The following is a 12,836-nucleotide window of genomic DNA, read 5'->3' as shown; positions in this document are numbered from 1 at the left end:
AAAACTGACTAAATAATTACTATGTAAAAATTAAAATACAGATACAGAAAATGTAAAATACAGATTCAAGGCCAGTATAAAATACTTGTGGCTAATAAATTCTCAATTCACAAGCCATTGGCAGGTTCCTGGTCAAATACTGAAGCAACAGAACAAACCATACTTCAAGTTTTACCTCGTGTCGCAGCCACAAATATTGTGCTCCACTAAGATTCCCCTCTTTCAGAAGAGCAAAGATGTCTTTAAGATAATCTGTGCTGTTCAAAAACTCAATCCATGAGATGCCCCTGTAAAGGAGGTAGAAAATACAATTATCTAGAAGGATGTGTAGGACATGAAGTGAATAAAATCAAAAGTGCTAAGAGCTTAGGGTGGACAGAAGCCATGTCAAACATTTTAATAACTGAGAAGAAGTTCAATGGATTGGTGTAATCACTGGCCTGATGAACGTACTCAAAGTTGTTGGGTCCGTACATGCTGGCGAAGGTAGCGAGCTTAGCCAAGGCTGTTTGGATCTGGCAGCATGGGAAGCGGTTCAAGGTGTAACTTAACATCTCCTCAGCTATGCTGAGAGTAGGCCAGGAAGCAGTAAGGCAGTACTGCACCACAAACTGCTCATCCTGTGGGATATTTGAGAAGTGTTAAACATTAAAAATATATCACATAGGATGACTGCCTTAAAAGAAGAAGATATATTATTCATCTTAACCAGTTGTGAAATATCGCAATGCATCGTAAAAACTATTATATTCCACAGCTCTACTACTCATCACTGCTGGGTGGGCTACAAAAGTAATAAGGTAGAGTAGCAGCAATGACTACTTCTGTCAAAAGAAAATTTGATTCCTTGTGTAATGACCTCTTTAATATCAGTACATTTACATATGCATGCCAACAGTACAACATACTGTATTATTACTAACTGTATATATTTGTGAAATAGAATAATAGTATTGTTATTAGTTTCAAATGTCTCACATGAAGCCCTGCACATTCACATTTGTTGCAAAGCTGAACATTACCATGATCTTCATCAGGTTGGTTTTAGCCTCATCAATGAGCTCGGGCCACTCAAGGGTTTGATCACTGCTTGATGTTGAGATGAGCTTCTCCAGCACAACATTCAGTTTAACCTTATACACCAGCTAAAACAAACAAAAAGAAACTTTGTCAGCTTACCATGAAAATTCTTTTATATAGGATATGTTGATATGGAAACTTTACCAACGTCTTACTTCAACATCAAGCCCAAAAGCTTTTGCAAATTTCTCTGCTTCTTCAAACTTGTGCTTATAAAGAAGTCTGTTCAGTCTGGAGGAAACAGAGAGAGAAATGGTGTATAAAGTACTGCACTGAAAACAATGTGAAGTAATTGCTTGTCTGAAGAAAAATGTAATTTAATTTACTTTAAGTATTTAAGTACTTTAAAGAGCAAAACATAACAAAATATCTTTCTGAAACCAAAATACAATTAAAACCAAATCAGAATTAAACTGCCAATTCAATTATAATCAATATTACTTATGTTCTCAAGAGAAAGCACCTGTTCTCTGGCAGCGCCTCTGTGAAACATCTTATCACAACAGTAGACACTGGATCTTCAGGGCTGCTTCAGGACATAAAAATCATTAATCTGTGTCTCTGGCTATCCACAAATGTGATGAATTCACTACAACATATTAACATCACAACATAAATGAAAAAGTTCATTCCCCTTAATATTTATAGACTTTGTCTGTTAGTCACCTCTTTGTGTTCGCCAAAATTCCCTCCAGCAAATAGATAGTGTCCTGAGGAAGAGAGTTGAATTATGAATTCCTTTCAATACAAGATATCAAGGGCAAGTGGGGTGGACGATATACTGGTAGAAATTTATTAACCGGCATAAATGTTCAAGTATCGTTTCTTTTAGAGGTCAACAAGTATATTGGTTTTAAGACTAATCTGCATTGGTAACCAATTATTGAAAGCATCGGTTATCAATGAATCCACATCGATAGTTACAAATAGTTTTTCCTGCTCCCACAGCCACTCCAGCACTAGATGCAAAGGACCTGTTGTCATTCTACAGTACAACAGTGGCCTCTAGAGATGAAATAAAAACTTGTTTGTGTATCCATTTGGAATTGGATCGAAATGATTGACTGTCCACACCATATATTGCAACACTTCAGATCCGATTTGTGCGCTATTTTTCCAGATTATCTGCTTTGGTGGCGTGAGGAAGTGACATAGGCAAAAAAAAAAAAAAAAAAGCTATCCGAAATCTGATCAGAGCAGTCAGACTTAAACGGATTTCCAGAAATTTGAAGAAGCAACTTTATATTTAGTTTTTTCACTGTTGTGCTGAAAACATACCACTTTTGTCATTTTTGTGTACAGTTACACCCAAAGCACAGACATTGGAGATTCAGCCAAGAAACACCGGCATAATCATGATAGAAATAATACTCAAATTTTAGGTTCATCATTTCAACCAGTATATCCCCTAAAAAAAATATGACTAAGAAATTGTAAGGACAACCCACTGAACGTTAGAAACAAATATTACAGGTTTACATTACATTACATATTACATTACGTACATTTCCATACTGTTAATATGCATTGTTATAATTACCATATTGATTCCCTTCTGGATCAACCAAGACTCAGAAGAAACTTCTAGTGAGTAGAAAACCTCCATAGAAGGCAAGGACTGAACCACAAGCTTCCTTACATAACCCTTGACATAGATAAAGAACACAAGTGAGGAATAAAACTGTATTTTCAGCGATACATACACACACACACACACACACGCACGCACACACGCACACACACACACACACACACACACACACACCTTGTTTTCTTCAGCTACCAAGGTCATGATTTTCATGCTGTTGTCATCTTGCCTGTTTAACACAAAAGGCACATTTATCTGTCAATGTGTGGATTAATCATGAAAAACAAGCACCCTGTCTCTGTATGTCTTACAAAAAGAAGTCAAATAAGACACTTACTGTGTAATAGATGAGGAGTTTCCCTCCGATATCAGCAGGAAATCAACAATGTATTGATCCGGCCAGCAACAAAGCATGACAAAAGAGTGAATGTCCAACAAGCTGAGCATGCCCTAAAAAGAAAAAGAAAATTGTATATACAAATTAGCGGTGCACTGATCAGGATATTTGAAGCCGATACTCATAACAGATTTTTTTAACACTGTGATCAGCCCATATCAATTTCATTTCCAATCAATCAAGTTCCCCTTGTAACACTTACAAATTACGATACAGCAAAATGCACCAAAATTTTGCTAATTGAATTGCTGCTAAATCTCAGCTGGACAACAGCTGAAACTTGTGTCATCTCCTATACCTTTGATCTTAGGAAGGACTTCATAAATAAAAACAACTACCAAGAGCTATGACAACTGCCTGTGCTATCTCTAGGCTCGTATAAAATTCCACAGTACAAAAGTTCAATAAACAGCATCTGCCCGATGTATGACATGCAAGAAGCTAAAATAGCATCAACACCATGTATGCGCTGTATGATCTGAGGATTGATGATTCAAGATGATTCAAGATATCAGGAAAAAAAAAAAAAAAAAAGGGAGTAGTCAAGTTTCCATTTGATATATCTTTAATGACGTCATGGATATGGTCAGCTGAGTGGACACATTATAGCAAGCCATTTTACCATTTAATTCCCCAAGCTTCACTAGTCATAATTCACTTTTGACTAATCAAAATTATTTTGATATGCAGATGTGCTTTATGCAATTATAACTAGTCATAATTTACACTGCAGATACTTACAACGCTATCATTGACTGTAAGGGTGTGTGATGTGACAAAAATATATGGATTTTTTTCAGGCAGGATCACACTCCACAATAAAAACAAAAGAAAAAAAGAATGATATACCATTTAGACCAAAGTACGGGTGGGCAATAAGACCAATCATATTTCACTTCATTTTATTTCATTATTTTATCTTTGTGCGAATTATCTTGATTGACAAATCAAGTTCAATTGATTCAAAAGTATTATACACTTTTGTTGATCACAGAGTTTATTTTTTGTGATAATTCAAAAGCCCATGGAAAAATCCTATTGTTTTTTTTTTTTGGTTTTTTTTGTTTTTTGAGGGAACCATTGTGATTCAGGGTTGGCCTACAAAAACACGTCATCCTTGCAGCACTCGATTTACCAGCAGCATTCAAGTAATAAACTGAATAAGGACAGTCTGAAATTATGCTGTTTACTAGGGATGGGCACCCAGAGTACCCAGATACTCGAAAGTGACATCAATGATCGATTATAAAAATGGTCTGACCGTCTGACTGATTATGGAGGAATTTTGGGCGGTACCTTGAGATCTGATTGGTTAGCAAATTGTTCGTTCTCCTAAAAACACCACTGTGAATGTAATGTGGACAGTGACACTACATATCTAAATAGAGGCTTGAGTCAAATCGACTGTAAGGTCCAGGTACAAGTCAATATAAAGACATTTTTATTTACATTTCCTCTTCCAGGAACGAGTTCTCTAGATCACCCTAGAGCATGTGTGAAACTCTGCTCCTGGAGGGCCACTGTCCCGCAGAGTGTAGCACCAGCCAGCTCCAACACACTTGCCTGGAAGTTTCTGGTAATCCTGAAGACATTCATTAGCTGGTTCAGGTGTGTTTAATTAGGGTTGGAGCCAAACTCTGCAGGACAGTGGCCCTCCAGGAACTGAGTTTGACACCCCTGCCTTAGAGGGTCTGAGGTCCACCCACAAAATCCTTTGGTAAACAATGAACAGTCTGTGTAAATACATCTAACTGTCACTTCATATGCCACCGCTGTAGTGCAAAGATGGATTTTAAGGATATTGATTTAATTTGATTAATAACAGCCTTACAATATCTTATTATTCTAATGGAATTGTATTAAGTCTAAGATGTGACAAAAGTTGATGCATACATATAATGTTAGAAAAAAAATCGCCCTTGTAAAAGGTAAAATACTCCAGAAAATCAAATTAATGGGGCAAATATTGCCCCTTAATAGAAAGGTTAATTTGTCAGTGGTTCACAACAGGCCTAAACCAGCCAAGAAACCGCCATAAAAACACACTCGGCAAGGTATCTTCTAATTATCATTATAAACTAAATCCCAGAAAATATTTTTGGTATCAGCCAAGAATTTTAATTTGGGTGTATCACTAGCATCAACATCATTTTCCAGAAGGTCTTACCTCTTCGTTTAGTACATACATCAAATTATCCACAACTTGAATCTTCTTCACCACTTGAATAGACAAAAAGAACATTTTCATTCATTTAAATCTTTGTTAACACACTTCATATTTAGTAATAATCAATGCAAACATAGCAAAAATACATTTAGTACCTGACATTAAAGCAGAGTCAAGGAGTTTTGTGAGAGACAGTGATGTCTGCCCAGGACCCATGGTCCAAAGTGAAAGAACATTAGCACCATCCGCCTGTCATAAAGATACAGGTGAAGAAGAAATTACTTACAGCTCCTACATTTCAATTTTTGAGTGGAGGTTAGGGTCACTTTGCTGTATCAGTCATGGAAAGGGAATGATAATGAAATTTAATTTGAAAATGCATTTTAGGTCTCTAATCAATAAATCTGAGTACTTAAAAGATCTTTTAAAGGCCATATCTTTGACAATATCCTCAACAAAGGATATGTTTAACATTTAAAGCAGGTCTCTTTTTTTTTTTAAATATTTATTGTTGCAGTTTGAACTTGTTTTAAAAGCCATCAATTCTTAGTTTTCTTTTTGTACTTGATGTATCTAATGCCTTCCCCACCAATTCTTGTCTGCTGTAAAGCTAGTCACACTAGACTTTGAGCACGCAACATTTTTACGGAAACTGCAAAGGTCGCAATATGACATCACACACCACAGCATTTAAAAAAAATAAATAATAATAATTCAACATATAATACATCAAAAATGTAAAATGCAATCTACTTCACTTTACTGCAACACTGCAGATTTAAATTTTGTGTTCAGTTAATTAATCTAAGAGGTCACACTGTAGAATCTTCTATTGGTCACACATCTGCACGTGATACAAATTCTCAGGTCAGAGTTTCGTAGCGAAATGTGTATAAATGGAAGTCAATGGAATGAAATGTGAAGTGTGACCGCCTGAATTTCCTTTCAGAAATCAAAAGTTATGTCAATCATTTTGCTGGAAAGCCAGAAGAAAAAAAAAAGCATCAGCTCATTTTTGGGAAGAGAGACAAAATGCAGTTGAGTTTGAGATATAGACTCAAAGTTACCCCAATCAGAAGGTGGACTGTGCTTCCAAAGCAGACCAGACCTGCCGAGATGCAACCATCTTCATGAATCTCTTAGTTGAGCAGAAGTTCAAAAGAATATCATCTTGGATCTGTAAGATAAACAAAATAACCAATCTTCTAGGGCTGCACAATTAATCGAATTTCTAATCGGGATTACAGTTATGGGTGCCACAATTATGTAATAGTTCAAAGACACAATTACAACAACAACAAATTATTTTAAATACCATGTTTTTTTTTGTTTTTTTAAGAAGAAACCCAACCTTTGTATAGTTGACATTTGAGGCTTAATGCGATACAGTTTTCAGCTTGTTTATTCATATAAAAATATGGCATGCAGTTGCTTCAATCAAAGGTGTAAAACTCTTCAAAACATCATTCAATGTAAATTGTGATAATCGTAATTAATAATCGCAATTACAATTTCAAGGGAATAATCGACAATTATGATTTTTGTCATAATCATGCAGCCCTACAATCTTCCCTTCTCCCGTTTCTCATTTCTTGCTTCCCTTGATTTAGCCTCGTCAAGGGGGCATGAGACATGAGACAACCATACCTATGACCAGCTTAGGTCATTTTAATGGGATAGTTCACCCAAAAATTTAGATTCTGTCATTTACTCATGTTGTTCCAAATCCATAAGATTTTCATTCATCTTCTTCATAACACAAAGAAAGACATTTTTTAATAAGACCTGTTCCTCCGATGAAAGGCCATTTCCCCAAAACTGTCATGCATCAAAAATGTTCATAAAAATAGTAAAAGTAATACATATGAATTGAGTGGTTTAATACAAGTATTCTGAAGAGACACAATCATGTTTAATAATTTTTTTAATGATTTAAAATATTTAATTTAGGCTTTTATTCACATAAAAACATTGATCAAATCACATACATAGAGCACACGAATCAGCAAAAGAAAAAAGCTCTCAGATTTCATCAAAAAGATCTTCATTTGTGTTCTGAAGATGAATGAAAGTCTTACAGGTTTGGAATGACATGAGGGTGAGTAATTAATAACAGAATTTTAATTTTTGGGGTGAACTATCCCTTTAAGGGTTTGGCACAATGTGAGGGTTTGTAACTAAAGAGAGAAACATTTGATTAAATGAAACATCTACCTTATTTAAAGCCACTAGATCCATGTTTTCAATCGCTCTCTGTATTTTTCCCAAAGCCACATTGGATGTGTGTAGGAAACCATTGTTAACAATAAAAAAGAGATCATACACTCCTAAAACACAAAAGAAAGAAAAAGTTTTAAAAATAATTTAACAAGTACAAAGTACAGACTATGGCAATGCTGTCAGTGGCCACTAGGGGTGCAACGGTTCAGCTTACTCACGGTTCGGTTTGTATCACGGTTTTGGTACGGTTCGGTATGTGCGATGTTCAGGTAAAAAATTACTACTGTCAAATAAAAATAAAGAAAATAAGAACAAATAATCAAACAGCACAAATAAATACAGTAAAGCAAAGATACAAATAAATAAAGCTTTTCAGGTTTTTTTTTTATGTATCCAGTTTTCAGATAAAAGGCAAAACAACATTGCATATAATCTTCACTGTATAAATTAAATAAAGATGAATTATTATTAATTATTAAGTTACTATTCAGTCATGAGCAATGATTGATTTTCTTGTCTTTTGTTGTTTGATTAACATTAAAAACACATTCAGACAGCAGGAATGCAAGGACTGCTGTCTCTTTAAGACATAACACATGGATCAGTACACTGATACTGAATACAAGCGTTCTTTCTCGAGTGTATAAGTTCACTTAAGACATAACCGACTATGGTTTCTAGGATACTCACCAAGACGGGCATGTTGACATAATTTTGTGTGAATTTGTCCATTCAAGCACAAGACTTGAATGAGACCTCAATATTTGCGCACTGTACACGCGCTTCAGATGAGTGCACAAATCTTCTCACAGCGCGCGCGTAAGTTCTGTTTCGCGACTTGCACTTGAATGTTTAAATTGGCAAGGCTTAAATGAGTAGTTTAAGTATAGATATCAACGTGTGCTGTTCAGATCTCACCTGCGCTCATGCGCTATTAACACCCGGGTGAAGTCGAGGTAAATGACTGTTCATATAGAGCATGCAGCACTCACACTGAACAAAGTTTAGGGGAAGCCAGAATGCATATCCATCAACAGAAACATACATTAGCCTAACACTGCCTGTCTGTTTTATTTATTTTCAACAAACCATATTATAGATGCGTATGCGTCGTCAGATATGAGGTGAACCACGGTGCAAGTGCGTGCTGAACCGAGTGTGCAGAACGGTATGATTCGTTTTTTTTACCGAGAACCATTTCACCCCTAGTGGCCACATCTATATATGTTGTATAAGTTTACATCTTTATTTTGCTGCTTAGTATTTACAGAAACTCACCTTTAGAACCAGGTGTCTCGTGTAGAATTAGGCTCTTAAAGGTTGTCTCATCACCATCAGAGGAGTTTTGCTGGTGCAGAGTCTGGAAAAAGATTAAAGTTACAATGAAATCAATTTGCTAAATATAGTTTTATGGATTTTATATATATATATATATATATATATGCACTTTTTTTTTATTCATGTGCCCTTGTAATTTTTAATCAAAACAACTTCCACCTCCAGCTTCATCTCTTCTCTGATGCGTTTACGTGAGGGCGGGACTACCTGTCACCAACATGTCATCACAGCAATAGCAAACCACAATGATCCAATCGATTCCCGATGGACAAAATCAAGTCCCGCCCTTTTCTTGTTCAAGAAGCCGTTACACTCAGATATGTCAACTTTAAGTATCTCAACAGCTCTGTGTTATTAGAGTCAGACTAGCAATGAATACAATTCTATTTATTGCAGCTTACTTTGGTCAGCACTGTCTTTTTCAGAGGAACATAGATGATGTGCAGACTTCCATTTCTCTCTCCAACCAGAAGAAACTGTCCTTGGGGGCAAGCAGTAACTGCATCTACTACAGAGTCTGAATCAAACATGAGAACAATTAAAGATATAGGTTTTCCTTATTTTGTAAACAATACTGTGGACAGTTAATATTAACTGTGCATAACACAGCTTGTGTTACCAAAATACAGGTGAATCAGAACAGTCTGGAAACCAGGATCAAAGAGAACCACTGCAGTGTCAGCAACAACAATACAGCAATTTGGAGTACTGGAGGCGTAGACCTTCGGATTAGACAGTACCTGGAGCATAAATGTACAACAATACTAATAATAATTAAAGAAAAAGAAACAAGTATTATTATTATTTTTATCATTAATCAAACTATAGAGTACAACTCAAATACAGATATATTGAGAAAAAACACTAAACAAGGTATCAACAATGCAAAACTATCACACATATATTGATAGCGCAATACAAGGTACGTCAAAACCAAGCTGTCATTACCACTGTTACAAACACATGCCAAATATACAGTTTTTACTAACCCTTTCGGAGGATGAGATTTTAACCAGCGTATCCACTTGATATAAAGCGTTCCCGGACTCTTGTTCAGCATCGCTGTACAGTCGGACTGTGTTAGTGTCCTCGTTCAGCAGAAGTTCGACGTTATTCCACATTCTTGACGCTTATTAGTTAGATGAAACGCGACGCGTAATATTAACTATCCACCGGCATGACACTTCTATTCAAAGGGCGAAAAATGTCGCAGGAGTTTCCAAACGATTTGCCATGTAGTACAATTACGTAAAAAAAATGACTTAATTATTAGTGAATAAAATCCATACACCACCAAGTGAAACCAAACTCCGCCCTGAACGTTGAAATTTGGCGCCGATGTCTTCTTCGTCGTCTTTTTTCCTTCTTCTTCTACTACGTTTTGTGGCGGTTGGCAAACCAACTATTGGTGCATTTTCGACACCTACTGGGGTGGAGTGTGAAGCGTTGATATATGAAAGGAGTGGGGAAACCCCGAGCGGCTTTAGTATAACAGAATTGTTATTCTGTTATACAAATGTATTTCTTTTAAATAGTTTAAAATAACTTTATATAGAATTATTAATTGATACCAAGAGGTTTTAATTATTCTCTGTGTTGGATTCTTTCTCTTTCAAATTCTCATTTATCAGCTTGCTCACAAATTTTCTGAATTATAATTGCCAGAATCATGCTTTCCTATTATATAAAATAATTTATTGAGAGCAGAGTATCCAATTCTTTGCTGAGATAGTATTGTGTCATTCCTTCTACACGGCCATAAACCACTCTTGCACAACCAAATGTTATTAATGCTATACAGATGACAATGCTTTTTCCCCCTTTATCCCATCTCTCTCTTGCCACACCTTTTTGCATAGGCGGAGTTTGCACTCATCCTTAAAAAGTTTTAAAAGTTACATTTTTAAGGTTGTTCTTCCTCAGCACTCATTAAAATGATGATATTGCCCATGATATTGCCAACTTATAGTTCAGTAAATCATTTATACCTATCAACAAACCCAAGCATTTATTTATTCAGATTTTGTCCTTTATTTTGTCAATGTTTCACATATCTGAAAAATGTATTTTTAGCAAGGAAGAAATTAGCCTATTTCCAAAAACAAATAATAATTATAAATTATCGGGGCCAAGCACAAAGAAGGCACAACAAGTCAGAAACAGACTTACTGCAACATAAGCAATTAAAGACATATTTAGGCAAAATGACAGAAAAATCATAAATACCTTCAATAATAATGATTTAATGATTCATCACTTTCAACCAACATTTAAAAAATATATTTAGTTACAACTTGTAGTACACTATGGGTTCAAATGTACTATAAGTGGTAACTAAATACATTTTTTAAATACAGAGATAATATATTAAAAGCACATTTTAGTTCATATTTCATGGTGTCTCAAAATAGCACAGTTGACTACACTTAGATGTTCTTAAGATTATCTTAAGAAGTACTAAAGAAGACTTTTTAGTATACTGAGTACAAAATTAGTGCACAAAAATAGAGCACTTTAAGTACATTATAGAAATGTACTTTTTTTTCACCTGGGCAGTCTAGGAGGACTTCGAAAAAGTAGGTTTTTAAAGAAAAACAATATGGCGGACAGGAAGTTCAGCCGACTATGGCAAATTTGATATCTATGTTCTCAGCATGACCCAAGGACTCTACTGAGACCAGTTTCATTACAATAGGTTAATATAGTCAAAAGTTATTAGCATTTTTGTAAATTTTGTTACAACTTTTCACCACAAGGTGGAGCTGCACCGAAACTTTTTGTGTACTGTCAGGGCATGGTGCCAAAGACCCATACCGAGTTTCGTAATGATAAGGTAATGCATTCATAAAATACAGCATTTTAGCACAAAATTCAAAATGGCCGACATGGGAAAAAAAGATATCATTCGACTCGGCATGATGCCCCAAAGGTAAAGAGACCAAATTTAAGATTTTTGGAGGACAAACCGTTCAGAAGTTTTAAGCAAGTTTTTTTTGTATCTCCGGACCAGTAGGTGGCACTGCCGAAATGCTGCAGGTTGCCTCAGGCCATGCTTCTGATGACATGTACTAAGTTTGGTCTGAATACGATAAAGCGTTGTGGAGATACAGCCTTATGTCTATTTTCACAAGCGCTACGTAAAATTTGTTCGTGTGTTTTGCGAAAACAGTTTGAGAAATCGACTTGAATTCCATAACTTTTTGTCGGCATGGTAAAGTAAAGGCCTAGGAGGAGTTTGAAAAAATAGGTTTTTCAGAAAATTCAAAATGGCGGAAAATGGTGATATGGTGCAATCGATTCGTCTTGAGTCGAATTTTGTTTCTAACCCTTAAGGTTCAAAAGTTATTAGCATAAATGTGAGTGCAACTTTGGACAGCTGGTGGCGCTAGAGGGATTGAGTTAGAGACTCCAAATTTGCTATGGATACAGATCAGACTGTCCTCTATCTGTGTACCAAATTTCATAACTTTCCAGCAAGCGGTTCTCTGGGCTGCCATAGACTACCAGAGCGGAAACGGAAGAATAATAATAAGAACGCCAACGATTACAAAAGGTGCCTACGCACCTTTGGTGCTTGGCCCCTAATTATAATATAATAATGTGTTTACGGACACATTACGCTCATTTTGTAGAAGCATGAATGAGCATGAATTTAACCCAAATTGGGTTGAAAATGGAAAAACCCAGCAGTTGGGTTAAATATTTGACCAACGTGCTGGGCAGTTTTATTTAATTATTTTTCATTTTCATTTGTTTAATTATTATTCATGAAACTGTTCATTTATTAAACATACTAATAAATGTTAATTTCCAACATATTTTGGGTTCATTTTAAGCAAGCAATACAGTCATTTTTAAACAACAGTTGAGTTAAATAAAACTATCCAGCACATTGGGCAAACATTTAACCCAACTGCTGGGTTAAAACAACCCATCAGATGTTTTCAATAATTTACATATTCTGATTTTTTATTCTGGAACTAGACCTTGGATTTTGTGAGATTTTTTGCTATTTTTGTTTTTATTTTGAAAGAATTTCAAGTATC

At 35.5% G+C, this 12,836-nt stretch overlaps 1 protein-coding gene across 1 annotated transcript in view; it reads right to left on the bottom strand.

The window, feature by feature from the left end:
* Nucleotides 1–10,198, bottom strand: part of kntc1 (kinetochore associated 1) — a 49,921-nt gene extending 39,723 nt beyond the window's left edge. Inside the window, 18 exon segments of the mRNA XM_051894891.1 lie at nucleotides 176–287; nucleotides 454–620; nucleotides 1,023–1,145; nucleotides 1,236–1,311; nucleotides 1,544–1,606; nucleotides 1,747–1,790; nucleotides 2,621–2,725; nucleotides 2,846–2,897; nucleotides 3,006–3,118; nucleotides 5,233–5,285; nucleotides 5,388–5,481; nucleotides 6,300–6,349; nucleotides 6,352–6,409; nucleotides 7,447–7,559; nucleotides 8,731–8,812; nucleotides 9,192–9,307; nucleotides 9,410–9,530; nucleotides 9,780–10,198. Coding sequence (XP_051750851.1) covers nucleotides 176–287; nucleotides 454–620; nucleotides 1,023–1,145; nucleotides 1,236–1,311; nucleotides 1,544–1,606; nucleotides 1,747–1,790; nucleotides 2,621–2,725; nucleotides 2,846–2,897; nucleotides 3,006–3,118; nucleotides 5,233–5,285; nucleotides 5,388–5,481; nucleotides 6,300–6,349; nucleotides 6,352–6,409; nucleotides 7,447–7,559; nucleotides 8,731–8,812; nucleotides 9,192–9,307; nucleotides 9,410–9,530; nucleotides 9,780–9,911 — 1,674 coding nt within the window. The 5' untranslated portion in view covers nucleotides 9,912–10,198.
* Nucleotides 10,199–12,836: the final 2,638 nt, after the last annotated feature.

Source organism: Ctenopharyngodon idella, chromosome 5, assembly GCF_019924925.1.
Source record: "Ctenopharyngodon idella isolate HZGC_01 chromosome 5, HZGC01, whole genome shotgun sequence".
NCBI classification, from domain to species: domain Eukaryota; kingdom Metazoa; phylum Chordata; class Actinopteri; order Cypriniformes; family Xenocyprididae; genus Ctenopharyngodon; species Ctenopharyngodon idella.
This window is presented reverse-complemented; position numbering and strand designations above follow the sequence as displayed.